Below are 27614 nucleotides of genomic sequence, written 5' to 3' on the forward strand. Positions count from 1 at the left end.
GGGGAACAACATCCCCTCCCAACCTCTCCCACCCAACCCAGTCCTATTTAGGATGGGATGTAACCCAAGCCCTTAGGAACTGGTGTGCCCTCCGTTTGTTATGGAGCACAGGCAGCTGTGCAGGTGTATGAGTTATGTGTGCATGCCTTGTGCTCGTGTAAATGAGGCAAACAGGTAATCATTTGCATCAGCATGTACACAAACGTGCCAGGCATGGGATTGCATCAGGAGAGTCTGATGTGTGACTTTATATGAAACCCATCTCGGCCCAAGGTGTGAGCATGGGTCCCTCTTGTACCTGTAAGTGGGGCTGTGGCTGAGAGCTGTGGGTGCCCCGTCAAGGGGCGGAGGGGGCGGTGATGAGCGCTGGGTGTCTGTGCGCCTGCCGGTGCCTTTTGTATGTCAGCGTGTCCCTCAGCCTCTCTGTCGGCGGTTCTGAGTTTCTGTGTGTCTGTCGGTCTGTGTGTGTATCTCTGGGTCGCCGCCTCGCTGTGTGTGTCTCGCTCTCCCTTGGCGGGGAGGGGATTGGTCACGCATGACTCATCTTGAACCGAGCGGGGCTCCAGCGGCAGGGCGGCCGCCGCCGCAGCTGGAAGGGGAGGAGGACCAGGAGGAGGGAGAGGAGGAGGAGGAGGGGGCGGGGGCCTCTCCAAGTTTGTTGGGACCTTCTTCCGAGGCAGCGGCGGCGGCAGCCAGGGAGGCCGGGGCTGCGCGCGGGCCGGGGGCGGGGGCTGGGGCCGGGGCCGGGGCGGCGGGGCCGGCGCCTCCGCTCCCCTCCTGCTCGTGGTTCAGCCTTTGCTCGCACTGCGGCCGTGGCCCCTCTCTGCACGGCTCTCCGAGCCGCGCGCCCGCCGAGCCCGCCGCTCCCCGGCCCATGTACTGGAAGCATGAGAACGCCGCCCCGGCGCTGCCAGAGGGCTGCCGGCTGCCGGCCGAGGGCGGCCCCGCCGCCGACCAGGTGAGCGAGCGAGCGAGTGGGTGAGCCGCCCGGGCCGGGGTCGGATGAGGCCGGGACCCAGCCGGGCCGGGCCGGGCGACGGGCGGCCGCGGGGAGGAGGGGTGCGGGGGTGCGCCTGGGAGTGTGTGTCTGTGAGTGTGTGAGCGCGCGCGAGCACGAGGGGCGGGGGGTCGCGGAAAACGGGAACACATTATGCAAATGTTGGAGGAATTTCTCAAAAAGCGATTTAGCAAAGACACAGGCGAATCAAGAGGAGGCGAGGCGGGTATTGTCCGTCTGAATAGGCGCTGATAGCGCCGATGCGCCTGGGGTTGTGCCGGCGCAACGCTGAGAATCGCGGCGCGGGGCCGGTCCCGGGAGCTCCGAGGGGCTGGAGGGTGCTCTTTCCTCTTCTTGGACGCCTCCCTTTTCTCTTTTGGGCCCCGTTTCGTCCCCGATCTCGCCCCCGTTTTGCTCTGGGTTTCCCTCGGACTGGCCCTCGGAAAGCGCCTGAATCCGCGTCAGCATCGCCGCATCAATTTGGCCGCGCGCGCGGGGCGGACGGGCTGATGCTCCCAGCGCTCAGGGTTTTATTTTCCTCAAGCGCCCCTCCCCAATCTCTTTTTTATTTTCTTTCTTTCTCTCTTTTCTCCTTTTTGCATTTTGCGCCGAGAGGAGGAGAAGGGAGCGAGGAAGGGGGGTGGGTGGAGGGAGAAAAAATTCGATTTTTAATTACTACCATTAAAAAATCAAATTTGCAATTCTTTGGGCGGCCTGATGGATCTCACTGATTGACAGTTGGAATTGACACTCTGGCTACCTCTTATCTTGGGCATTCACGACAATTTCTAATTGCAGGTAGTTTGTGTGTGTGCGCGTTTTTTTTCCCCCTCAGAGGCTTGGATTGCAAGGGAACTAAGCGATTACTTCAAGAGCCACGGGTTAAGTGCAGGGAGAGGGGGAGAGAGAGGGAAAAAATCCAATCCAAATTCAAATTGCTTCATTAGAGAGACACCGCTTTTGTGGGGAAGGGCTTTAAATGCCCACTACAAAGTTAGGACTCATTGTTCCGCGCCGGTTTATATAACAGGCGCGAGGAGGCGCTGGGCTCAGGCTGCGCGGAGCCAGTGCTGCAGCCGCCGCCGCTTGCGTTCCCTCCCCCCTCCCCCAGGTGATGGCCCAGCCAGGGTCCGGCTGCAAAGCGACCACCCGCTGCCTTGAAGGGACCGCGCCACCCGCCATGGTGAGTTCGTTCGGCCCTGCCTTCGGTCCCCGGTGCCCTGGCGGCCGGGCCCTGGGGAGCTGACGCGGCTTTCCGGCCCCGAACAGCTGTCCCGTGCGCTGGGAGACTGCCGCAGGGCGCCGTGCCTCTCTGAGCCTCGGTTTTCTGGCCAGGAAGGCGAGCTTTGACCGCTCCTGGCACCTAGGACGCGCGTGCTAAAAGTTGGAGCCGTCCTTTCCTCTCCAGTAGGCCCTTTCATCCTGTCCTGTAGCCCGTGGCTTGTCGTTTGGGGGGGATTTCGTTGTCGGTTCGTTCGCGGAGGCCGGGTCTGTCTCCGAGGCAGCAGCAACGCTGGGCACCCGACTCGGCCCGCAGCTCAGAGTGCGGCTTCTCCCTCTCCCCCACGGCAGGCTCAGTCGGACGCTGAGGCCCTGGCCGGTGCTCTGGACAAGGACGAGGGCCGGGCCTCTCCCTGTACGCCCAGCACGCCTTCCGTCTGCTCACCTCCCTCTGCCGCCTCCTCCGTGCCGTCCGCCGGCAAGAACATATGCTCCAGCTGTGGCCTGGAGATCCTGGACCGCTATCTGCTCAAGGTGAGACAGGGGCGGGTTGTTGCGTGTGTGTTGGCGGGGTGTGGGTTGTGACCCCGAGGACTGCAGGGGGAGCCACGCCGGCGCCGGGTCCCCTCAATTCGAATCTTTGCTCAGCCTCGGCCAGACTCCGCGGCTTCAGGCAGATCTTTGCGTCTCTCAGCGCCCCCGGGTTCCCGTCTGAAAAATGGGCAGTTGATTTCTACTTCCCTGAGCTTCCATGTTACAGAAGAAAAGTGGGGGAAGTCACATGTTTCTTCAGAGCTCCGTCGCCTGTGTCTGCAAAGGGGGCCGGGGAGGCTGGAGCCGGGCGCGCGCAGAGGTCCGCGCTCAGCCGCCCCCCTATCTCCGCCCCCTCCCCAGGTCAACAACCTCATCTGGCACGTGCGCTGCCTCGAGTGCTCCGTGTGTCGCACGTCGCTGAGGCAACAGAACAGCTGCTACATCAAGAACAAGGAAATCTTCTGCAAGATGGACTACTTCAGGTAGGCTGCGGCCGTAGGGCCAGCAGTGTCGCCGGGGGAGCTCAGAGGCCGTTTGTCAGCTCCGCTCGGTCTCTGGCTCCGGAGGCCCCCGCGTCCCTAATGCCCCGGCGCGGCGCAGCGCGAGGGCCCAGCCCACCCGCTCTCAGAGCCAAGCACCAGGAGCTCCAGGCCGCTCGTCTGTGCCGGCAGGGGTTCGGGCCGGTGATCCGCCTCCGGTTGCTGAGGCCCACTCGGCTTTGGTCGCGTCTCTGGCTCCCTCTCTGTTCCTGCCTGAACCTCAGGCTCCCGTTCCGACTCCCAGCGCGTCGGTCGAGCTCCGAGGCCCCCGGCCCTGGGTTGTAACCCTCCTCCCACTCCAGCAAAGCCGGCGTCTCTACCCGGCAGGACCCTGAGCTGGGCTCTAGACTCTAGTCCCGGCTCTGGTCCTGGCTCTTACCTCGGCCGAGTTCGAGGCTGTATTCAGGTCTGGTTCGGCCTCAAGCACTAGCCTCGCATGGGTCTCGGATCCGAACCCATATTCAAGCTCTCGATCTAACCCCCGACCTCGGTCTCCGGCTCCGCCTCAACTAAGACCCCGGCGTCGCTCGAGTGTAGGATTTCGTGTCTGGGATCCTGCTTGCGCCCCGGGGGCCGGTTCCAGTCCCAGCTCCGTTGCCGTTTCGTCCCCGGCTTCAGCCTCTCCGGGGTCTAGGCTCTGACTTTGGGCTGCCGGGACAGGAAGGGGGAGTGGGGCGCCGCAGCCAGGGCCCCCGAGTAGGATCACCCTGGGTTGCACCCTCCGCCCCACGGTGCAGCGGCAGCTCTCCACAGCAGCCTTGCTGGTCCTCCCGCCGCATCTCCGCCGCTTGCGCGCGCCTGGCTCCTCACCACGCAGCTCGGCCCTGCCCGGGTCATGGGGTCGAGGTCGCGGTAAGGTCAGAAAAGCAGCGAGTGCCTGCCCGATCCCTAGGGAAAGTGTGAAGCAGGCCTGAACTCGGGCCTATGGAGTTCAGAGAGAGTGGAGTGGAATTGGTTCCTGGGCAGGACGCCTGTTCCCAAGAGCTTTCTTAGGAAGTGGAGAAAGCTACTCCCCTACAGCCAGCAGCCCCCATTCCGCCGATGCCAACATCCTTCCCATCCCTGCCCCTAGAGAGGTCACCGATGCAGCCTTCCTGGGAATACCCCAGCCCCAGAAAGATCCTCTAAGTCAGGGGATGCTTGTAAGGCAATACCGCTTTCCCTATCCCCTGGCTTTGAGTCTCTGGGAACTTGGAAAGAGAGGACCTTGAATCTAGGGGTAGGCTTGTAGTATTTGGGGCTGGGGTGCTCTAAGGACACCTTAGGAAGCCTGGCTGGAGAAAGAGACTCTTCTCCATCGGTGCATGGGTGTGAGTGGAAGTGCAGCTACGGTGTGCACGGGCAAGGGCGGCTCTACCAGGTGGCCTGGGACTCCCAAGTTCGAGGATGCACAAGTGTCTGCCTGTCCGGATCTGTGCTGTGGCCTGGGTGGATGTGTCAACTGAGCAGGGCGAGGGGCGTGTGGACAGCGTGGGTATTCCTTAACAGCAAGCATTTGTCTGTCAGTTCATGTGTGAATGGAGAGTGTGTGTCTCTGTGAATGCTGGGACTGCGTGTGTGTGTGTGTGTGTGTGTGTGTGTGTGTGTGTGTGTGTTGTGCAAGTTGGTCAGGACAAGCTTCCTTCTGGACTGGGGTCTCAAGGTGAGAGACTGAAATCCCATCATTCCCCACCCGCCATACCACCCCTCCTCTGAGGGGCATTTCTGCTTATGGCCTTAATCCAGGCACTGAGGGCCCAAGGGTGTGAAGTGACTGTGGATTTGTGGGTATGGGCTGCAGCCTGTGTGTATGTGAGGGCAGGGCTGTCATTGTGTGGTGTGTAACCAGAGTGTGACCTCTCCCCTCCACTGTCCTTACTCTTCACTGGCCAGGGCAGGAAGCAGAGGTTAGGGTCCCTGCTCTAGGCCTGACTCCAGTTGGTAAAGAAACAAGCCAGCTGCCCTTTCAGGGCTCCTTGTGTTCATCAGTGGGCCAGGACAGCCTGGGGAACCCAGCTGGCCTCTTCCCGCAGAGTAAGGCAGGCCTGGCCCCCTCTCCTGGTTCCCTGGTGGCAGCAGACCCGCCAGCCTGTGAGCCACTTGCTCACATGTCTGTGCTGCTTCTCCAGCCCCAGCTCATGCCCAAAGCTGGACCAAGCCTCCTTGGTTGATGCGCTTTCCTAGATCTTCAAGGGTTGGTCAAAACTCAGATTCTGACCCTACTGTTCAAAGCCTCCATTGCCTTCCTTTCCACAGCAGTGGGATGAAGAATGAGATATCCAGCTATCATGGACACCAGACTCCATGAGGCCAGCCCTGAATCACTGTGTGACCTCAGGCAAATCACTGCATCTCTCTGCCCTTAGTATCCTCCTACCAGGGTATCTCTCTGAGCTGCCAAGAAGGCCAGTGAAGGGAGGAAGCCTCAGCAGAGGCTCGCTAAAGGGTAGGTGCTATGAGTGTCACCATTGGCAGGGTGGCGGGGGCATTCCGCCCTGATGGCATTTCCTCAGACAGCTTGGGGAGCAAGAATGGGGCTGGGCCATTTCTGGGCTGCAGGTTCTAAGCACTAATCCTTTTCTAGTGACAATAGCCCCCAAAGCAAAACTAAAACAGATTTTTGGTTAAAAAAATAGAGCGAATAAAGGCTCACATTCCCTGGGATGAGAGAATTGTGACTTTTCTGATTGTTTCTCCCCCAGCCAGGTCTCCCTGCAGGCATAACTCATCCCTGGCAGCCCCACCTGTAACAAAAATAATGAAACCCACAAAAAGGGAGAGAAAAAAGCAGGCAGAGCACCAGGCAGGGACTATTGTCTGCTCTGAGCGGCAGTGGGGGCTCTGGATGGCTGCTGGAAGTGAGCTCTTCCTGGAGAGAGTATGGTAGCGTGGAAGGCAGAGCTCCCTCTCTAGATTGGGGCTCAGGGAAGGGCCTAGCACTCAGATTCTCTGGCCCTCTGTTTCCTGAAACCCAAGATCAAGGGTCTGATGGGAAATGGGCTGGAGCACTCACCCCAAAGACAGGCCAAGATTTCTGAACAGGATGCGGGGAGGGAGGAAGTGGCCAAGACCCCACTGGTAGCTTCTGAGGTCCTCTGACCTTATTCCCCAGGGAAGGGCTTCCTCTTGGTTCTATCTGCTATCTTGCCCTTCCCTGACACTGGTCTGTAGACTCCTCTTCTATCTTCTTTGGCAGAGCTGGTAGCACTGGGGGCTCAGGAAGCTAGATGTTAGGAAAGCACTCCAAGCTCACCAGAGCAGGAGGCAGGTGGCTGTGCCTGGGTGGGATAGAGTCTGGAGAGCCATTGCTGCTCCTGGCTTTGTTGGAAGGAATTGGCTTTCCACTGGCTGTGCGCCCTCTGAGTTCACTGGACCTCTCTGCCTCAGTTTCTGCAACTCACCATCCAAACAGGGACCTCACCACCCCTTGTGGCTTCAGTCGGATTCCCACCTCCCCTCACTCCCTGAGTCCTAGCAGAAAAAAAATTTTTTTCCACCAGGGAAATGTGTGATGCTTTTAACTTCTTCACTTTTTGGGTTAAGACCGTTTTGCTTTCTATTTGCTTCCAAGAAGTTGGCGGGGGGGGGGGGGGGGGGGGGGAGTCCTGTGAGGGAGGGTGGGAAGATAGCATAGCGTTCCTTTCTGGGGGATTCATTTCTCAACAATCAAAACCCCAGACAGGGGACTTCTCTGGTGGTCCAGAGGCTAAGACTCCGTGTTTCCAATGCAGGGGACCTGGGTTAGATCCCTGGTCAGGGAGCTAGATCCCCCATGCTGCAATTAAGACCCAGTACAGTCAAATAAATAAATATTTTTTTTAAAAAATAAACCAACCAGACAGCTTCCTCCCACCCACCGACCTGTGGCTGCTGCCCCCACATGGACTGATCTCCAGTGCCCCTCTGGCCCCTCCCCTCCTAAGTGTCATACCTATTGTAGACTGGGGGAGACAGTGCCCCAAGAGAATGGAGAATGCGTCCCACCAGTGAGAGAGTGGAAGAGGACAGGACCGAAGATGCTGTCCAGAGACCTTACAAAGCGCTTCTCTAAGCTGGGAACTGTGTTAACCCTTTACATCTCCTTGCTTTATCTCATTGAATCCTCCCATCCACCCTATGAGTAGGTAATTGTCATAACCCCTACATTATAGGAGGGGCAGCTGAGGCCCTGAGTGGTGAGGTCAACTTGGATAACCCTCACGGCTGTCTGACTTACCATCCTTATGTCTAAATATTTGGCACTCTTCTTCTGTAGCTGAGCTACCTCAGCAACCTGCTGCCTGTGCAAGGTGGGGCATATGGAATGGCAAAGACCACACCCACCCACCCCTGCTGGCCCTAAGACTCCCTACCTGGCTAGCAGGCTTCCCACAGGCAGTGCCCTCTGTGCTCTGACTGACTGTCCCTGGGTGGGCCCTGGGAGTACTAGGGCAGGAGTGAACTCAGAGTCCCAGTGACTGGAGGTTCAGGTCACAAGGTCCTTAGCCCTCTTGTTTCCTGACCATGGGTGTGGGGAGTAAAGGGTTAACTACCTCTTCTTGCGTTGACTGGGGTGGGGTTCAGAGAGTGCCCGGGGCTGGGCCTGGGAAGGAGGGCTGCCCACAAGGGTTCCTGTCCTCCACTTGGCCCTAGTGACTTAGGACAAGCCTGCTGGCTTCTCTTCCTCGTTTCCCCTTGAACCCAAGCTCTGACCACACACTCCAGCGGGGGAATCCCACCCCCTCCCCCGGACCCCGAGAGTCCCCGGGGAGGCTCAGAGCTGCGAAGCGGCCCCCCACCGCGGCTGAGAGCAGCCCAGAGGCCGCCAGCTGTTGGGGGACAGATGTTGGGGGAGCTGAGAGAGGCGTTCGGGGAGGGGCTTGGGCTGGGACCTCCGAGGAGTGGGGCGCTTTAACCTCTTAAATGCTGGATCTGTTGTTTTCGGCTTCTTTTCCTGTGGGTTTGCAAAGCAGGGAAGAAGCAGAAGGCATAGAGCCACCACCCCCGGCCCCCACCTCCCGCGCAATTTGTTTGCCTCATAGAATCTCTTCTCTAGGGCCCTCAAGTGAGCGTCCCGAACGCAAAACAAGCGAACACTGGTTTTGAGTGTCAACGCCTTGTCTCACTAGTTTCTTAACATTGGCCCTCCCACTCTGAGCTCCGGTTTCCAGGAAAGGAGTAGCTTAGCAATGAGGACAGGAGTCGTAGTGAAACTCCGATGGGCTCTTTCGTTGAGGCTCATTCACGCAACAAATAACTGCTGGGCTCCTACTCGGCATCCAGGAGAGACAGGCCGAGAGAGCTAGCTTGATTCCGTCCCTGGCGCACAGCTCCCTCCGCAAAGCCACGAGTACCCAGATGTCTGCGTTCCCGGCTTCAGCGGAGAGAGGGCAAGGCGGTGAGCGGCACCCACTCCACTCCTTGCAGCAGCTGCCAGGCTGTGCTTCCTACCTCCGACACCTCTCCATTCCCAAAGCGTCTCTGTGCTTTGCGCCTTTACCCCGTGGCGCGCGCGGGACCCAGGGTGGGGCGCGGACAAGGCAGGGGGGAGGCGGGCAGTGGCCGCGCCCCCTAATCCCTTTGGCGCTCCCTTCGCAGCTCTCGAACACCCCTTTCTTGAAGTTTCGTTGTCTCTGCCGCCGATTTCGCTGCTTCCGGAATTCGGCGGCTCGGGCCTCGCTGCCCGCCTGGGAAAGGAGTCTGTCGGTTTGTCAGAGCCTGGATCCGTAAGCCTCCTGGTGCCCCTTGTTTATGCCACCTTCCCCGAGTGGGGGACACGCTTCAGGAGCCGCCCGAAACGCATCCCAAACTGCAAAATGACCCCCACCCCCATCCGAGGATCTAAACGCGAGGATGGTTTCATTGACTGGGCGGAGACACGACGCGCGCAGGGAAATCCTAGAGCTGGGGACAGCTCCCGGCATTTGGGGTGATACGAGATGGCAAGTAAAGTTGCTGAAAGGTCACCTGCGGTTCCCGCCTTAGAACAAGGGGATGGGGCTCTGCGAGCGGCCAATGGAGGCGCAGAACGCGCCCGGCCTCGTGGACTCGTGGAGCGGCAAGATCAGGGATGCGCGAGGAGTCTTGGAAGCGTCCTGGCGGAAAACGATGAATCCCGCACAGCCAAGCGCCAAGATCCAGGAATTTAAACTCCGGTTCTGCGCACCGATCCCGGAACACGGAAACCGCTGGCTGGAGACACAATAGGTCTCGCCTGCATCTCGAGGCCGGGACCTTCCTCTACCGTCTCTTTCAGGCTCCCTCTACCCGAGCCTGCGGAGGCCTCAGGCCCTGCGCGAGGGAGTTTCCTGGACCCAAGGATCGGAGTGGGGATGCGATGCAGTCAAACCAGGCCCCTTTTCTGTTCATACCACCGGGTTTCAACTCTACGCATCTCCAGTCCTGCTGCTTCCGCAGGTTCTAGGGGATTTTTTGCACGTCGAAAGGGACCTCAACCCATGTTCCACTGTAAGGCTCGGACACTCCGTGTCGTCTTGCACAAGTCACTTGTCCACCTTGAACGTCCGATCCTACGTGTGCAAATTGGGTGTCAGAGTCCCCACTTCACATGGCTGCGGCGAGGGGGAGGCAAGGAAAAAGTTGCGGCCCAGAACCCTGGAGCGCAGCAAGGGTTCTGCACCCGGCTGGCCCTTCCTTCTTCTTCCTTTCAGGGGCCAGGAAGTTCTCCCAGTCTGGAGCCGGGCAGCAGAATTCGGAATCGGCCCCTCGACGGGAGCAGACTAAAATGAGCAAAATGATTTCCTCTCTTCTTTACTTAAGGGTTGGAAACGGAGACTGTGCTGTGCTGGGGAAGCCGAATTTCCGGGGTGGGGAACCACTTCTGTCTGTTTGAGAGATGGTTGACTCGGCCAAGGCGCGCAGAGCGGCCTGAGCGAACCCCGCGGCCGCCGACGGGGTCCCCTAGAGCCCCTTTTCTGAGAGAGCAGCGTGGCACTGGAGGGACGCCGTAGACGGTGCTGGCCAAGGCCTCCGCTCCTGTACTCAGTTCAACCCGAGACCGTTTATTCAACCGGCAGTTGTTTGTGTTTGCCAAGGCAGGCGAGGCTGTAACCAGAGCGCATTTGCTAGGCTGGTTCCTGCGCGCTCTCAAGGCGCTTCCAGTGCTCTTTTGGGTGGAAATGTGCCTCTGGGGACACAGAGGGAAATCTTCTAGATCCTTTCCCAGGAATGCTGGGGTGGAAGGGAGAGCCAAGAAACCCGACTTTTACAAGTCGATGTGTTCAGTGCTGAGAAGGTGGTCCTGGGAGCCGTGGAACTAGGAGTGGGAGGTCCGCGGCGGTGGGAAGAGGAAACAAGTTTGTGCGAAAGCCTGGGGAGTGGGGAGTGCTTCAGAGGGGTCATAAGACCTGGGACCAGCTACCGTCGTGGCTGACTCGGGCTCATGCTTGGGTGTGGGGTGAGGGATCTTGAGGAAGGTTAGGGAGGAGATGAGCCAAGAGAGGATGTGGTCTGTTGAGCTCTGTCAACTCCAAGGATCTTGGACCAGATCCTGAACGTAGAGTGGAGCCACCAGAGGATTTTAAGCTGGGTAGGGGACAGCAAAAAGCATCCATGCTGGAAACTTCCCTGTAGCCACTGTGTGGAGGCTGAGTTGGCCAGGGTGGCACTGGAAACAGGCTTAAAGATTGGCAGTGAGGGGTGCATGATGGGAGCAAGGCTTAAGAAAGCAGCGGTGGCTATGGAGAGGAAGAGATGCGTCCCAGAGATACTTTGGAAAGGGAACCTACAGTGTCTGATGAGTTGAGGAGAAGGAGGGGTGGTTGATTTAGGTTTCTAAGCTTGAGGGGCTAGATGAGTGGGGTCATCATTCCCTGAAAAAGAGTGTGTACCAGACGGTCGGCGCAGGGTCACTGGGTGAGTCATCATCCACTTGAAGAAAAGACTTTCCCTGGTGCTCCCGGGCCAGGCCTTGGGCTGACTTCTGGGACAGGGTAAGCAGATTCTGCTGCTTCCTAGAGGGGCTCCCAGTCCCGTGGTGGTGGAGGCAGCCACACCAGAAAGTGGGAGGGCGAAGGGGAAACGGAAGGGGAAAGCTTGAGAGAGTGAGGCGTTTGATCTGGGCTTTTCTCTCTTGTTCAAATGACACAGGGCTCCGGAGTCTGAGACTAGCTCCTTACTGAATAGACTGCAAAGCACTAAACCAACAGCACTAACCATTGCTGTTGTCACCTAGTTCAGCTCAGGGCAAGAAAATGAGAACTCAGAGAAGCTAAACCCTGTGTCCAAGGTCACAAAGCCAGTAAGTGCATACCCATCTATGCTTTCAAGAAACTCTCAAATTTCTCTACAGCTGGGTTACAGTTTATTCTTCTCAAGAGTCAGACTGGCTAGGGCTTCTCTCTTTGCAAGCTGTGTGACCTTGTGCCAATTACTCTACCTCTCTGGTCCCCATTTTCCTCATTTGCAAAATGAAGATTAATTGGGACAATCAACAAAAAACACTTAGAGTCTTGCTTGGCAAGTGGTAAGTGCTCATAAATTTGCCAAATTTTTGCTATTATTATATTTCCCCTGTATTTTATTGAGCAAAGTAATGTTATATACAAATTAAGTGATCATGGTGGAATATTTGAAAAACTCAGAAAAGCACCAAGAAGAAAGTAAGAAACCACCCACCAGCTCACCTTCCAGGTGGGACTTGGCTGCAGGGGATGGTGAATCCAGACAAAGGGAAATGCACGAGTGAAGTCCTTCGGAACCGGGTGCGGCGGAGAGGCTGGGGTTTGGATGGCTGGTCTGAGCCTCACCATCCCTTTCCTCCCCTCCCCCCCTTGTGCCACAGCCGATTCGGGACCAAGTGCGCTCGGTGCGGCCGACAGATCTACGCCAGCGACTGGGTCCGGCGGGCGCGCGGCAATGCCTACCACCTGGCCTGTTTCGCCTGCTTCTCGTGCAAGCGCCAGCTATCCACAGGCGAGGAGTTTGGCCTGGTCGAGGAGAAGGTGCTCTGCCGTATTCACTACGACACCATGATCGAGAACCTCAAGAGGGCCGCGGAGAACGGTACCCAACCCGCCCCTACCCCTCCCCACCCCCAGCCCTCTCTGACCCGCCACGCCACCTCAGCACCCCAGGGACTGCTCGCAATTCTCTAGATCCAGGCGCCCCCTTATCACCTGGGGGTAGCATGGGGGTGGGGCTGTGCACGGACCTTGCGCTTCTGGCTCCACCATTTGTTTGCAAGTCTGAAGTAACACTGATGGTCCTTGCAAATTGTGTTTCCTACTCTGTAAAATGTGGCTAACGATAAGACACCTCAGAGATAGATGAGGCTGATGTTCTGAAAAGCTGAGAGGCACTCAATGGCCCTAGCCGTTACTCTCATCACCAGCAGCCTACTCCACCTTTGGATAGCTCTGGGTGGCCTGGCGGTTCATCCCCTCTCCTTTGCTGGAACCAAGCTTGGGCCAGTCGTCCAGAGATGATGCGACCGTCTCCTCCCAACTCCCACCCCAGCAGCCACAAGCCAGAGGTTTGGGGATGGGGTTTTCATTCTGGACTGGAACTTCAGTTTTGCTTCTGGCTGGTTGTGCTGACCTACAAAGTTGCCTTTTATCTCTGGGCCTCTCCCTAGTGGGGAAATGGTTATTAGTGAAAGTGAAAGTCACTCAGTTGTGTCCACCTCTTTGCGACTCCATAGATAGTCCATGGAATTCTCCAGGCCAGAATACTGGAGTGGTTAGCTTTTCCCTTTTCCAGGGGATCTTGGACTAGGAAGACCCCTAAATCTCTTCTGACTTTGATACTGAGATTTTTGAAGACACTTAGATTCAGGGACAGGACCCAGGTCTTCCCAGGTTTGTAGGGGCTAAGTCATATAGTGTCTGCCCCATCCCCAGTGCCTCTCAGAAAGTGTGGACCACACTACCTCAGTCTCTAGTCAGAGGACTAGTCAGGAATCCCCAGAGCACTGGCCACAGCACCAGTCAGTCACTCAGTCATGTCTGACTCTGAGACTACATGGACTATAGCCCACCAAACTTGGTTATCCAAGGAATTTTCCAAGCAAGAATACTGGAGTAGATTGCCATTTCCTACTCTAGGGGATCTTCCTGACCCAGGGGTCGAACCCACATCTCCTGCTTTGGCAGGTGTATTCCTTACCACTGCGCCACCTGGGAAGCCTTGGCCACAGCAGGGCCGTCACTTTCTCCTGCCAGGATCAGGGCTGAGTGGGTCTGAGTGGGGAACAAGTGAAGCTGGGGTGCTCTGAATTTACCTGCAAGAAAACTGGGCAGGTCAGTTGTGGAGCTGGGATGGAAGTCCAGGAGTCAGCGTTTCCCCCACACCATAAACCATCAGTCACTCCAGGTTCCTTCCACATCTGAACCAAACAGGACCCTATAGCCACAGCCTTGCCAGTTACACTCCAGCTCTCATAGCCAGGCCTGACTCCAGAGTCCTACCATGCAGGGAACCTGAAGGCTTATGACCTCAGATCTCCTTTACTGACCAGCCCTCAGTTTTGGCTACTGCTTTACTTGTAAAACTTAAACACACACATGTCCATTATAGAAAATTTAGAAAGGATGGCTAAGCAAAAAGGAGAAAATAAAGACCACTCCAAATGCCACCACCCCTCACATCTTAGTGTATGTCTTCCCAGATTTTGTTCTATGTATGTATGTTGGAGTGTTTGTTTTGTTCTTTCTTTCTTTCAGCACACTTTTTCCTAATTAAAAAATTATGAATAGTGGTGGAGTTTCTGGAGATTTTAATTTTCTTCTTTGTGCTTATCTGAATTTTCTGAGTTATTGATAAGGAGCATGTATTACCTTTGCATTCAGAAAAATGAGCTATTAAAAGAAAGGACTATATTTAGTGTGATTTAAAAAGTAACGTTAAGTGGAAAGAGAATAACACATACTCCAGTTAACAAAATTAAACCTTAGAGAAGGTGATGACATGTGATTGTTGGAAAAACTTGAGAAGCTGCAGTAATTGCACTTCCTCTTCCCAAGCCTTTGGTGTATATCCTTCCAACCCTTTTGCTTCCATCCTTTTTTTTTTTTTTTTTTTTTACAAAATTAGGATCACAGTTCTGTAACCTGCCTGCTTCCCATCTCCATCAGTCTTTGGTTTCCCCAGTATGTCAAGGAGGGAGCCCAAACTGGGATGCTAGAGTCAGCCAGCTTTCAGAATACTAATTGAAAGGTCTTCTCTCTGAATCTCAGTATCCTCCGCTGTAACACGAAGATGTCACCAATCCTCAGGGTTGTGAGAAGTTCAGGGCACCCCCAAAGAGAAGCGTCTGGTACTGAGCAGATGCTCAGAAGGAGAAGCCTCTTCCCCAAAAACTGAGTTCAGGGGCTTAGGGCCCTGGAATGCCCGCTCCCAGCCAACCCCGCTCCCGACACTCCCAGGGACCAGCTGCCCCACCCCCGTCCTTTCCAGGCTGCCACTAGAAGAGATGGGGACGCGTGGTCAGCCGCTTCTGTCGCCCCCAGGGAACGGCCTCACGCTGGAGGGGGCAGTGCCCTCCGAACAGGACAGTCAGCCCAAGCCAGCTAAGCGCGCCCGGACGTCGTTCACCGCCGAGCAGTTGCAGGTACCCCGGCTGGCCGCGAGTGGCCGGGTGTGGGCGGTGCCTCGAAGTGGGCGGGGCTGATAGGGTCTCTTGACTCCTCCCCTCTGCCCGACCCGCGGGTGGCGGGGAGGGGCTGTAGCTGCCTGGGGGCGTGGCCTCCGGGCCGGAGCCTCTGATTGGGCCGGGGCCTTGGCGACCTCGGCGGTCTCGTGCCTCACCGCCCCGCGGCGCCTGGCAGGTTATGCAGGCGCAGTTCGCGCAGGACAACAACCCCGACGCGCAGACGCTGCAGAAGCTTGCGGACATGACGGGCCTCAGCCGAAGGGTCATCCAGGTGGGGCCGGGTGGGCGGGGCCTTCGGGTCTGGGGCGGGGCCTGGGGGCGGGCCCTCGAGCGCGTAGCAGGGCTGCGGGTCCGGGGGGGCACACGTGGCCGCCCTTCCTCAGGTGGCTACGAGGCAGTCCCGCCTGGGGTCTCGGAGCGGCGCGTCCAGCCCTTTTCCGCAAGGCTGAGGCTGCTGAGGCTGTCGTTCCAGGTGTGGTTTCAAAACTGCCGAGCGCGTCATAAAAAGCATACACCGCAGCATCCCGTGCCGCCCTCCGGGGCGCCGCCGTCCCGCCTCCCCTCCGCCCTGTCCGACGACATCCACTACTCCCCGTTCAGCAGCCCCGAGCGGGCCCGCATGGTCACCCTGCACGGCTACATCGAGAGTAAGTGACCGCGACACTCCGATCGCCCGGCCTGTGGGAGAGCGGGTATAGACGAGCGCTCGTGGGTGGCGGAGGCGTGGGAAGTCCTTGCTGCGCCTCGTGAGCGCAGCTGAGGGTTCCTCAGTCCCTCGGACCTAGAGGTGGGGGAGAGGAGTTAAGTTCCCCAGCTCTGCGCGGTGGAGCTGGACTCTTGGGTAGAGGCAAGCCATTCAAAACGTACTCTCTCAACACCCACTCTGTGCCAGAGCCGAAGGACTAGGAAAAGAACAAGATGGGTAAAGTCCCTTCCCTGGGGGAGCCTGCGTTCTGGTGGGAGAGACAGGAAACAATACCAGATAGATGAGCCGTTTGGTTTTCATCCTGGTGATTCCTGTAGTCAGGATTCTGGATGGGAGTGTGTGGAGATGTCGCTTCTTCTCCAGCTGAGACCAGAAGGATGGTAGGAATGAGTGAGACACAGGAGAGGGGAAATAGGAGTGCAGGCAGCAGAGGAACCAAGCGTAGGCAGAAAGCGCCTTGGCATGAGTGGGTCACAGAAGAGAGCCAGGGTGACAGGAGTACCCGCAGCTGAGGCCGAGGGCAGATCACCTGACTTCCTTGAACCTGTTTCCTCATCTGTACACTGGGACACTAATGATGCTATCTCACAGGGTGGCGAGCCACTGTGTTCAGTGAGTATTTTTTGAGTGCTCTCTGTGCCCTAAGCACTGGGAAGCCTGTGTGCTAAGTCTCGTCAGTTGTGTCCAACTCTTTGCAACCCCATGGACTGTATTCTGCCAGGCTCCGCTATTCACAGGATTCTCCAGGCAAGAATACTGGAGTGGGTTGCTATTTCCTTTTCCAGGGGATCTTCTTAACCCAGGGATCGAACCCACATGTCTTGTGTCTCCTGCATTGGCAGCCGGGTTCTCTACTCCTAGCTCCACCTGGGAAACCCCAAGCACTGGGATACAACAGACCAAAGCCTGTGTGCTCCTGAGGCTCAGGTGGCAGGATGGGGAGGAGGGGAGACAATAAACAAATAAAGGAGGAGGGGTGTGTGTCAGTGGGGACTAAGCACTGTGGATGAGGGGTGGCAGGTCATGGTGGAGTGATCGAAGAGTGGCAATCTGGGGGAGAGACAGAGAGAGTAGCCTTGTGCGTGTCTGGAGGATGGGCATTTAGTGAGTTTGCTATTGAATGGGTGCTTATCACAGATTTTCTTTTCCTTTGAGGTTGTCTCTATTGATTGTTTCCTCAAAGCTGGGCATGACCAGAAAAATAGGTGGTGACAACATACCCACAAGCTCAAACCCTCTCTTCTCTGGGTTCAAGTAAAAGAGAAAGAGGAGGGAGGTCAGAGAGAGCACAGCTGTGTCCCGAGCCCCTGCCATGTGCCAGGCACTGTCTCGACAGATGTTTCTAAGCATCACTGTTCTACTGCACAGATGAGGAAACCAATGGTCCACAGTAAGTTAGTGGGAGCCAGGATTCTTTAATGATGAAATGTGGGCTTTAGTGTCATACTGTGGGGCTTCAGAGCCCATCTCTGTCACTTACAAGCTGTGAGACATTGGGCAAATTCTTATTATCCTGGAATACCAGTTTTCTCATCTGTAAAAATGAAGACAATAAGAATCGAATCTCTTTTTTAAAAAGGAGAATACCTATCTCAAAGCAGTATTGTGAGCATCAGATGAGATCATTGACTTAATGTCTTCAGTATTTAGTAAGTCTGGAAAAGTATTAGCTGCTCTTGTGATGGTAGTGGTGGCTCTGGTTTGCAGAGCTGCGAATGCAGAATCCTGCCTACTGCACCAGGCTGACAGTTGAAAGTGGCAGTGTCTGCCAGTGTCTCTTTGTTCTGTTCCGTTTCTGAACCATCTGCTCAGTAGGAGGGACTCTTTTCCTCCTTTCTTTTCTAAACAATGATGTATCAAGCTGCAGAGAGCTCATTGACTCTCTAGTTCATCTGTTAAAGGTGCCAAGCACCAGGGGCTCTCTAGGTACCAGGAGTCTGGGCCACCAGCCAACGTTTGCTGTGAAGTTGGTAATGGATCTAGGTGACGCCACGGAGAGTGGGGCCATGGTCTCCAGAGCTATGTCAGGATTCTGTCCACATAGATTGTTGTCCAAGCCTAAGGACACCTAGAGAAAGGACTGAAATGCCCTTTCCTTTTCCCCTCAAGGTGAACCCAGCTTGGGGCAGGAGGCATCAAGGGTGTTTGAACGTGCTGCCTCCTATTGCATGACTGAAGGTCCCCTTAGAAATTTTCTTTGCCATTCACTGAATTCACAGGTTCCTGAGTTTCCCAGAGCCTTCAAGCTTGGGCTTCCCTTGTAGCTCAGTTGGTAAAGAATCTGCCTGTAGTGCAGGAGACCCGGGTTCGATCCGTGGGTTGGGAAGATCCCCTGGAGAAGGAAATGACAACCCACTCCAGTATCCTTGCTTGGAAAATCTCATGGACAGAGGAGCCTGGTGGGCTGCAGTCCATAGGGTCACAAAGATTCAGGCACGACTGAGCGACTAACACTTACTTCAAGCTTGGAATCTCATAAAAAAGCTTTGGAACTAGACTCCAGAAATGCATACATATGCACATAGTTCTCCACATAATCTCAGGCTGTTCATGGGCCCTTAGAACACCCCATATTAAGAATTCCTCCATCTTCCCTAGATGAGGGAACTGTAGCTCAAAAAGGCACAGTGACTTGCCCTGTTATGTATTAATTGCAGGTCTCTGTACAGGGCTCCTTCCCCTGCAACCAGAGAGGATGAAGTTCAGAGAAGAGTGAGGCCATAGGCTTCACTGTAGTGGCAAAGAGCTGGAAGCATGAGACTTTTGGGTCAGACCAGGGATGGCCTTACCCCTCACTGTTTTAAAATTGGAATAGTGTAGAGATTCATCCAGCAAAATCTTAAAGAGTACCTACTAGATGCATGTCTTATTCTAGGTCCTGGAAATCCACAAACATCTAGAATCTAGAGACAGTAAAAAATTCCTGCCCTCATTAGAGGTTGCAGTCTAGCTGGCAAAGACAGATACTGTCAAATAAACAATAAAAGTATACAGTAAGGAAGATGATGGTAAATGCTAAGGAGAAAAAATAAAGCTGAGAAGACAGGCAGGGAGGGTAGGGGGTAGGTATAGGTATTGGTGTTGGGTGGCAGTTGTGAGTAGGGTGGTCAGAGAGAGCATCCTAGAGAAGGTGATATATGAGCACAGAGTCCTCTAGGGGACGGGGGTAAAACCCTGGTGACACCTGGGAGGTAAGGTACAATGCACCAAGGAAGGACTCGAACGGATGGGGTAGAGCCTTGAATGTAGGAATGTACAGCCTTGGATGTATATATTCATTTCTTTTTCTCTCTTTTTAAAACTTTTAAACTGTAATATAGTTGATTTACAATGTGTTAATTTCTGCTGGACAGCAAAATGATTCTATTATATATATATATATAAATATATACACACACAGTATTTTTAAATATTCTTTCCCATTATGGTTTGTCAGAGAATGTTGAGTATAGTTCCCTGTGCTATACAGTAGGACCTTGTTTATCCATTCTGTAGGTAATAGTTCGCATCTGCTAACCCCAAATTCCCACTCCATTCCTCTCCTACATCCCTGCCTGGTAACCACAAATCTCTTCTCTATATCTGTGAGTCTGTTTCTGTCTCATAAAAGTTCATTTGTGTCGTATTTTAGATTCCACACATAAGTGGTATCATATGGTGTTTGCCTTTCTCTTTCTGACTGGACTTATTATAAGGATCTCTAGGTCTGTTCATGTTGCTGCAAATGGCATTATTTCCTTCCTTTTTATGGCTGAGTAGTATTCATCCGATATAGGTACCACATTTTCTCTATCCATTCATCTGTCGATGGGCATTTAGGTTGTTGACTTGGCTATTGTGAACATGGGGGATGTACATATTCATTTATGAGTGTTTATCAGTGAGTTAGATAGTTATTATCAACTACACTTCCCAGGTGGCACAGTTGGTAAAGAATCTATCTGCTAATGCAGGAGACACAAGAGAGGCAGGTTTGATCCCTGGGTCAGGAAGATTCCCCCAGAGAAGGAAATGGCAACTCCAGGATTCTTGCCTGGAAAATTCCATGGAGAGAGAAGCCCCATGAGCTATAGTCCATGGGGTCGCAAAGAGTGGGACACAGCTGAACACACACACAACAGTTACCACACGTAGCTTCATTGCTCATAAAGACTTTCAGGGACTTCCCTGGCGGTCCAGTGGCTAGGACTCTGTGTTTCCATTGCAGAGGGCACGGGTTTGATCCCTGGTCAGGGAGCTAAGATCCCAGAAGTCAAAAGACTTTCACATAGGGTATTGCAACCAATCCTATTGAAATTTTGCCCAGGGCCACCCCACTGGTAAGTGGCAGAGGTGAAAATGGCCCCAGGGCTCCAGCCAACCGAGCCCGGGGCTGGTGGGATGCTGCAGGGAGACTGGGGGATGGGCTCCAAGGCATCCTCTCGTCCACAGGTCAGGTACAGTGTGGGCAGGTGCACTGCCGGCTGCCTTACACCGCGCCCCCAGTCCACCTCAAAGCCGATATGGATGGACCACTCTCCAACCGGGGGGAGAAGGTAAATGGAGCCCGGTTGGGTGGGGTGGGTCAGAAACCCCCCCCTCCCCGCCGGGATTGGGTTTCTGGCAGGATTCTCATCGCTGAGCAGGCACCCTCTGCCCGGTACACTCAGGCCCCCCTGAGCCCCACCACACAGTCCGTTGATCTGGTGCCAGTGTGTTCGGTGTGTATGGCCAGCCCCCTGGTGGCTCTCCACCACGGCTGGCCTTCTCTTTTTCAGATTTACGGATTTAGTTATTTCACTCAAACGTTGCGGCTCTGAGAAGGGCTTATATCACACACCACCCTGCCTCCCACCACAGGTTCCTCCTCCCGCTAACTCCTTTGTGTTCCCATCTGTTGCGAGTGAATATCCTGAGCTGGTGGGGCCCAGGGACAGCGGGCCAGCCAGTGGCCCTTGGTCAACTGGTGAGGCCTCCTTTGTGGAACCCGATCTCTGGTTGTCTCAAGCAGTAGGACTGGACACCCAGAAGGGTGCTTGGACGTCACCCAGTCCAGTGGCTTGAAAGCTCTGTTCTTAAGCCCGGGAACCCACTTGTTTGTTCTTTCTCGTAATGAAGAATGGAGATGAAACGAGGTCGGTGGGAAGCCACTCTGGATGAAACTGCAGAGGAAGTAGAGCCCCCACCTCCCACTCAGCTCCAGGACAGCTCGAAGTGAGCCTTGAAAGCCGCTGCTCTCAGACAACCCCTTCTTTTAGAAAATGAGGCCCAGGTAGCTCAAGGTCGCAGGGCCGGAATGAGAACTTGTGCCTTTATTCGTTCACAAAATCAGTTCTTCAACCATCATTTGCTATGTACAGGTTGTTCCCAGGAGCCCCGAGTCAGTTGCCAGGAGCACAGAGATGAAGGAAATGTAGTTCCTGCCCTCGAGGAGGCCAACAGTTAGGACACAAGTGTGATTCAACCGTGATGCTGGGGCCAGGGGAGCTGGGGCTGGGGGCACAGCTCAGGAGAGACACACGCCTGAGCCTCAGGGTTTGGCAGGGAAGACATGAGCTGCCACGGCTCTCAGGGAACCCAGAGTGATTCAGAGCTGCTGGCACACGAGCCTGGGAGGAATAAGAGTGAGGGGTGGAGCCCTCAGGTTGCCAGGTGGAGGCGCGTCGTGGACTGTGGGGGGTCCTGGAGGTCTCTTTTAGAAGCATCATTGTAGTGGTCCTCGGAGAGGCAGGGAGCCCCTGGAGTCAGAGGATGTGCTGGATTTGGGGAGAAACAGGGCCAGGCCTGAACGCAGTCTTCTATGCCTCAGCATCATTTGGGCAGCTCCTAGGGAGGCAGATTCCTCAGCCTCACCTCTGGGGAGCTGGGGTGGGCCCCAGGGACCTGCGGGTGTCATACCCAGCCCCAGTGATTCTGGCAGGCAGCCAGGAGTGGGACCGCCTTTCCAGGACAGCCCCTCTTACTCCACCTCCTGATTAAGCACCTACCTATGGGGCTGGGCTGAGGGCTGGGCACTGTGGGGAAAGTAGATGATGTGGAGGTACAGCCAGCCAGTAGGACCAGTAGGATTATAAGTAAATGGTAGTACGTATGCAGTCCCAAATTCTGGAGACCCCAGTGGTGGGTGACCCCACCCCAGGAACATCCCCTTTGAGACTGTCATACTCACAGGAAGGGCTGCCTTGGGTAAACAGCTTCTTTGTTCATGGCAGGCACTTTACATATGTTGTCTGACGCCCCCGATCACCCTGTGGATATGAGGATGGCGTCCTCATGGTAAAGATAAGGCAACAGTGGCTCAGAGAGGTGACCCGACTTGTCCAGGGATGCAGCTAGCCTCTCAGATCTGAAGTCCACCTGGTTCGGTAACCATGTGCTTCTGAGCCGCCTTCACAGTCTGCACGGTGCTCTCTTTGACCTCACCCTTCACAGGCTCCCTGGGATGATGACTGTGGTTGACTCCATCTCATCCCTGCAGACATGGGCTCTGCCAGAGCAGCAGCTCGCCCAGAGACATACAGCAAGTGTGGGTACAGCTGGCCTTGATCCTAGGGCTAGCTGCCCCCGGGCCTTTAGGAGAGTATTCATCTTGTCCCACCCTGCATCAGGACTCAGAGGCGAGCTGGCATGGTCCCTGTCCTCAGGGTGGCTTAGAGCAGGAGGTGGGCAGCTACACCCCGGGCAGTTGAGGATAAGGGATGAACGTGAATCTTCGAGGACCCAGAAGACAGAATGGCCAGCTCTAGGGGAGAGGCAGGGGATGTGAGGAATCCCTGCCAAGGCACAGAGGTTTGGAAGAACCTGGAAGGACAACAGGGGGCTTAGTGTGGCTGGGGCCCAGGGAAGTGGAGGGGGAGCCACGAGGGGGTAACATAATAAGGGTCCTATACCTTCAAGCAAAGGGCCTGGGCATTATCTGGGGTCAGAGGGGATCTTTGGAAGGAATTAACTCTGGGCTCAGCACTTGGAGATGAGCCTTTGTCTCCTGGTTTCTCAGCTAAGCTTGTGGTTATGTCTGGTTCAGCCTGAAGGATGAGCCAGTCTAGGGGTCTGGCAGCTTTTGGCTGGGGAAGGTTTCTGGCCTCTGGGATTGGCTGCCAAGCCAGAGTTCTCTCTTGCTGGCCCAGAGCCCCAGCTTCACATCCAGCAACTCTACAGAAAAACATTTCCCCCTCCTCATGACCTTCTGCCCTCTCACTGTCAGACCTTCCTGCCAGCTCCCAGGAACCTTCTCCGTCCACATTTTGCCAAACCCCTGGGGCCTGGCAGACTGTGTGTGTCCAGGCAGTGCAGAACCCTGTGGGCTTTCTTCCAAATCCCTCCGGGCCTGATCCAACCCAGCAAGGAGGAGATTCAGGGCCCCCTGGGGCAGCCCCCCAAACCCACTCATCAAGACCAGCACTGGCCTGGCCCAGAGAACAGTGCTCTGAGCATTGGGATAGCATCCTGTGCCTCTGCCATGTTGTCATTGGACTGCTCATCCCTGTGAGTTTCCAGAACCAACATTTCTTCCCGGTCACAGCCCTTGATCCCCCAGTTCAGAGCTTGGAAAGTTCTTAAAAATCAGAGGCTGGCCATCATTGCTCAGATGGAGAGACAGAAGCTCATGGACAGGCAGGGTCATCCCTCTGTAGAGAGCTTCTATTAGGAAGAGCCCAAAGCCAGGTAGGCAACCCAGAGACTAGAGGAGAACACAGTCTAAGGTGGGGGTGAGCTCCAGAGTCAGGCAGACCAAACCCCAGCTCAGCTACCTTCTCACTCTGGGACTTGGGAACACAGTTTCTCTGAGCCTCAGTTCCTTCATCCACACAATGGGGATAATAGTTCCTACCATGCAACGTTGCTGCTGAAAGCAAATGCGATTATATATGTACGGGGCCTAGCACGATGCCCGGTACGCAGGAAGTGCTCCATGTATGTTGGTTATTATCACCATGGCTTTCTTCCATCTCTTCCTCATGGAAACCGACCTGGGCCATTAACATTCTTGATCGAAAAATGGAACAGCCATATGGCCATGCCCACTGGATGTCCCCGGCCAACTTGAAATCTCCTCCTGGCACTGGACTGTCAAAAGGCACATCCTATTGGCCAGACAGCCAATCATCCTTGACCTGAACTGTCAAGGGCTGTGGGGCTGTGTTGGCGCCAGTGTGAGGTCAGCCAGGCATCTTAGGTGGGAGACGGGGAGAGGAAGCGGTCAGTCCCTGACCACCCTCTGTATGTCAGGTACCTGGCATGTCTCAGCCACCTGCCTCTCCAAGTGCTTGGATGCATGAAGGGCTTGGCCCATTGCCTGGTACTTGGTAAGCGGCATTGGTAACTTTCAAGGTAGCCTGGAGAGGAAGAGGCAGTGAGTCTAATGAGCAGAGCTTATTCTAGAGCCAGGCTGGGGTTGCCAGGCTGGGTCCACCTCTTCTGGGCTGGGCAACCCCAGGCTCTTTGATTTTCACCTCTCAAAAAGGAGATGGTATCAGGGCACCCTGGTGGGGTTAAGGCCAGGCTCTGTGAAATCATGCCCGTGTGCACTATACCCAGTGCCAGGGAGTGTGCCCAGGAGGTGCTAGCTGCTGCTCTTGAATCTTCCTGATTCCTCCCCATTCTGAGAGAGAGAGGGAGAGAGGTGTGCTCATCCCTGTTTGACAGATGAGGGAACAGGTTCAGAGAGGTGAAGTGAGTTGCCCAAGGTTGCACAGCAAGCAAGTGATTGAGCCAGGATTTGAACTCAGATGTGGGCCCTGGGTCCCCCTCCTTCTCCAGGCCTTTGAGGACCTCTGGGGGGCTGCCAGGCGGTGCTGACCCTGGCTCAGCCCCCTCCCATGCCCTCCTGTTGCAGGTCATCCTTTTTCAGTACTGACACTGCCGGCACTTCCGCATCTGTCCATGGGCGACCTGCAGCTGTCCCTTAGCCGCTGAAACTCAGAGTCTGAGCTGCTGCCAGGGATCACCCGCTCCGCATCCACCCCTCATCTGCCATCCTGCCCGCCGCCAGCTGGGCCCCTGGGCCTGGCCTCCCTGTCTCCTGCTGAGAACCAGAACCCACCAGGAGCACTGTGGAGCCCTCCTCCAGGAAAGCAGAGCTCCCTGATACGTGGAGCCAGGGTGAAAACAGCCTGCGTTTCCCATTTAGACAGGAGTCGTCCTCTTCAACTTAAGCTGATCACAATAGCAAAAGGCCGAATTGAATTGCGTGACGCCAACAGCCTTCCAATTTACAGGTTTTCTTTCCTCCCGTGTTGGCCTTTGCTACTTCCTTGGAACCATCTCCAAATTCTGAATAGTCAACAACCCCCAGTGTTATCCGCTCTGTTGCTTTTGTCTGGAAGACTCTACAGTGTTTGTGGGATGTCCCCAAAGGAAAGCTATGTTCTAATTTTATCATTTCCATCTGTCTGGTTATGTCAAGTTAATTCAGAGAGAGAAAAGACACTGACCAACCCTGAGAGGCCCAACAGGGCAAAGATGGAGGCCTGCCCAGACCAAGAGGCAGTGGGATAGGCAGGGGCTGGGGAGGGGGTGGTGGACAAAGACCTCCATTAGTTTGGAGGCCCAGGAGAAGGAGTCGGCATGTTGGGCTGGGAGGGGCATGAGCCATTTTAAGGAGAGGAAAGAGGAAGCTCGGGGTGTGTGTGCTGGGGGCCCCGCTTTCCCCCAGTTATCCAGCATATGTGCGGAGGCATGGCAGAGGTGGGTTTTGATCTGTGTGGTGACATTTCTGAATATCTGGACAGGTTACACTTGGGGATGCTTCTTGGCTACTTGTTGACTCCCGATGGGTGGGGCTGCTTGGGCCACATCTTTTTTTTGGCGGGGGCAGGGGTGTATCTCCTGAAGGGACTGGGGAATGGAGCCCAGGGAAAGGGCAGTCAGAGCATTCATTCTGGACCCATCTCTGCATAGAAAGAGGGTCCTGATGCTGAGTGAGTGTGCCAAGCCCAGGGTTCTAGCTGGCACTTCTGGGCTTCTCCAACAACCCTGCCCAGAGCCAGCCCCACCTACTCCAGAGAATGCGGGCCAGACAGCTGTGCTCACACCCTCCCTGTCCTGCTACTCTCCCCCCGCCCCCACAAAACAAAAGGGCTCATGCTGCACAAGACCATGATTTATGTTTTCAGGGGACGCCCATTTGTCCCAAGGTTATCCTGTAATTTTAGAATTACTTTGTGTCCTGATGCATTTCCCACTAGAGGCTGCTAGTAAGCATGTTTCAGCCCAAGTCATCTTTCCTGCTTTGGTTCATCTGGTATGTTGCTTTGGGAAGGAGACTCTAGGACAGGGAAAGCAAGTTCATGGTACACAGGTATCTGCTGTCCCTGGTTTCACCCGTGGCAGACATCGATAATCGATTGCAGCACTATCTCGCTGAGTCTGGATAAGGGTTCAGAATCCAAATGCTTGAAGTTGGCGCTTAAGATGAAAACTTATATGCCATTCTCGCTCTGGGATCTGGAAGGAGGGCTGGGCCCGGGTGCAGCTCCCGAAGGGAACCTGCTCTTTTTGCTTTCAAAGACAGTTCCAGCTGACTCAGGGCAAAGAGAAGGCACCCCTCCAAATGCAGTTGGTGCAGCTTAGTGCAGAACTCACCTAGTGAATAATATGTGCCTAGCCCTGTGCTCGGAGCTGACCTTAACAGGAGCAGCTGGGCCCGATCCCTGGTGATTGGGGAGCTCTAACTTTTCCTTTGCTTTCTGCTCCCAGTGATCGCAGTCCCAAGCAGCATCATGTGGTGAGTGGCCAGCCAAGTCCTGCCCGGGGTCACCTAGTACCACTCTGCCTTGAGCCTCCCCACCCAGGGTCTGTTCCTTGCGTGGATCACGTGGTTGTAGCATGTTGCGGTTCAGACATGTCTCCACTAGCCTGATAGAGCAGCCTGAGAACCTCCAGGCCATCAGGACTATTTATTTAAATACAAAGCAAAAGGGGGAAACACACATACACACACGGAAAAAAAAATTGTAAGCACTTTTTTGTAAAACCAATGTCTGTTTTGTTACATACCTTTCATGTTGTGCTTTGTAAATGTCTTATTTGTGTAATAAATAAAGTTAATGCAAGTAGAAGTGCTGGCACTGACCTCCAGAGCACAACAGGATTCCATTTCTTTCCTGTTCTCTGGTGAAGGGCTCAGGCTCAGGCCTGGCCCCCAGAGTAGCAGGGCTGCTAGACAGTGAAACCCCTTCCCAGAAGGTTGGTTCTGTTTCCCAGCTAGGAGGCTGAGCAGGGTAAAGGCATCATGGTGGGTTTCTTCTCTAGTCTGTGCTGTGCCGGAAATCAGACTGGCTGGTGTCCTACCACTCTCCCGACCACACTCTGCTGGGCCCCGTGCTGACATTGCAGGCTCAGAAAAGAGCCCGGGAGAAGCTCTCAGTCAGGCAAATGCTGTAGACAGATGGATCCCTCCCCATGTGCTGTCTGGACTTAGGGAGGGGGGCACTTGAGCTGTATCCTCAGATGAGAAGGTCACAGAGTAAGTCCACGAGAGGAGATGCTGGGAGGCCAGAGACGGAAGCATAGAGGAACCTGACTGGGAAATGGGGTGGAGTGAAGGGAATATGGACTGGAGACGAGGGTGACAACTGGCCTGGTTGGGTTCCAGAGCCACTGTGTAATCTAGGGAGCAGGCATCCTGCTGCTGGTTGCCGAATTTTCTTTTAATGGCAGAACCGTTTGTGGAAGCCCAGGCTCACCAGGAAGGGAGGAGACTGGCTGTGCCTGGTGCGGAGGCTTCCCCAGCAGACCTTGTAGCCTGGAACAGTCACTCAAGCCTCGGCTCAGGGTGGCCATGGTCCCCGCCCCTGCAGGGCCCCTCTGTTTAGTTGTTGCATGCTCCATCCCTGACCTTACCCCTTCCCTCCCTCTCCACTCCTCCAATCCATTTATCAAATGTTGATTTAGATATATGTGTATCTTTGAAAATAGTTTTAAGTTTGTGTGTCTTTCTTTACATGAATGTACTTTCTATTTTCAAAACATACTTTGGAATCCCCCGGTGGCCATCCCATCCTATCTCCTGAGGGGACTGTTGCCTTGGAGGGGAAAGGTGATCTCTCCCCCACACCCCACCCCCTC

At 55.2% G+C, this 27614-nt stretch overlaps 2 protein-coding genes across 4 annotated transcripts in view; one reads left to right on the plus strand and one right to left on the minus strand.

The window, feature by feature from the left end:
• Nucleotides 1-729: 729 nt before the first annotated feature.
• LHX6 (LIM homeobox 6) lies at nt 730-26618 on the plus strand. 3 transcript variants are annotated; one of them, XM_069582548.1, is made up of 10 exons: nt 730-958; nt 2109-2180; nt 2570-2752; nt 3113-3234; nt 12053-12273; nt 14718-14818; nt 15036-15131; nt 15333-15507; nt 19998-20101; nt 24382-26618. In XM_069582548.1, exons 1-10 carry the CDS (start codon nt 875-877, stop codon nt 24400-24402), a joined length of 1179 nt encoding a protein of 392 aa, XP_069438649.1. In that variant the 5' UTR covers nt 730-874; the 3' UTR covers nt 24403-26618. The 3 variants fall into 3 exon arrangements, with proteins under 3 accessions (XP_069438649.1, XP_069438648.1, XP_069438650.1); XM_069582547.1 differs by lacking the exon at nt 19998-20101 and having other exon boundaries at nt 786-958; XM_069582549.1 differs by lacking the exons at nt 730-958; nt 19998-20101 and adding an exon at nt 1194-1308 and having other exon boundaries at nt 24382-26605.
• MORN5 (MORN repeat containing 5) overlaps nt 22123-27614 on the minus strand; it is a 40808-nt gene continuing 35316 nt past the window's right edge. The window contains exon 6 of the mRNA XM_069582554.1: nt 22123-22346. Coding sequence (XP_069438655.1) covers nt 22196-22346 — 151 coding nt within the window. The 3' untranslated portion in view covers nt 22123-22195. The remainder of the gene's footprint in view (nt 22347-27614) is intronic.

This window comes from Ovis canadensis, chromosome 3 (assembly GCF_042477335.2).
Source record: "Ovis canadensis isolate MfBH-ARS-UI-01 breed Bighorn chromosome 3, ARS-UI_OviCan_v2, whole genome shotgun sequence".
NCBI lineage: Eukaryota > Metazoa > Chordata > Mammalia > Artiodactyla > Bovidae > Ovis > Ovis canadensis.

What these genes read in the sequence shown, in the direction of transcription:
- LHX6 (XM_069582548.1), top strand. Translation starts at nt 875, where the DNA reads ATGTACTGGAAGCATGAGAACGCCGCCCCGGCGCTGCCAGAGGGCTGC. An exon ending in CCTGCACGGCTACATCGAGA is followed by an intron (nt 15,508 to 19,997) that starts GTAAGTGACCGC and finishes TCTCGTCCACAG; the next exon opens with GTCAGGTACAGTGTGGGCAG. An exon ending in TCTCCAACCGGGGGGAGAAG is followed by an intron (nt 20,102 to 24,381) that starts GTAAATGGAGCC and finishes CTCCTGTTGCAG; the next exon opens with GTCATCCTTTTTCAGTACTG.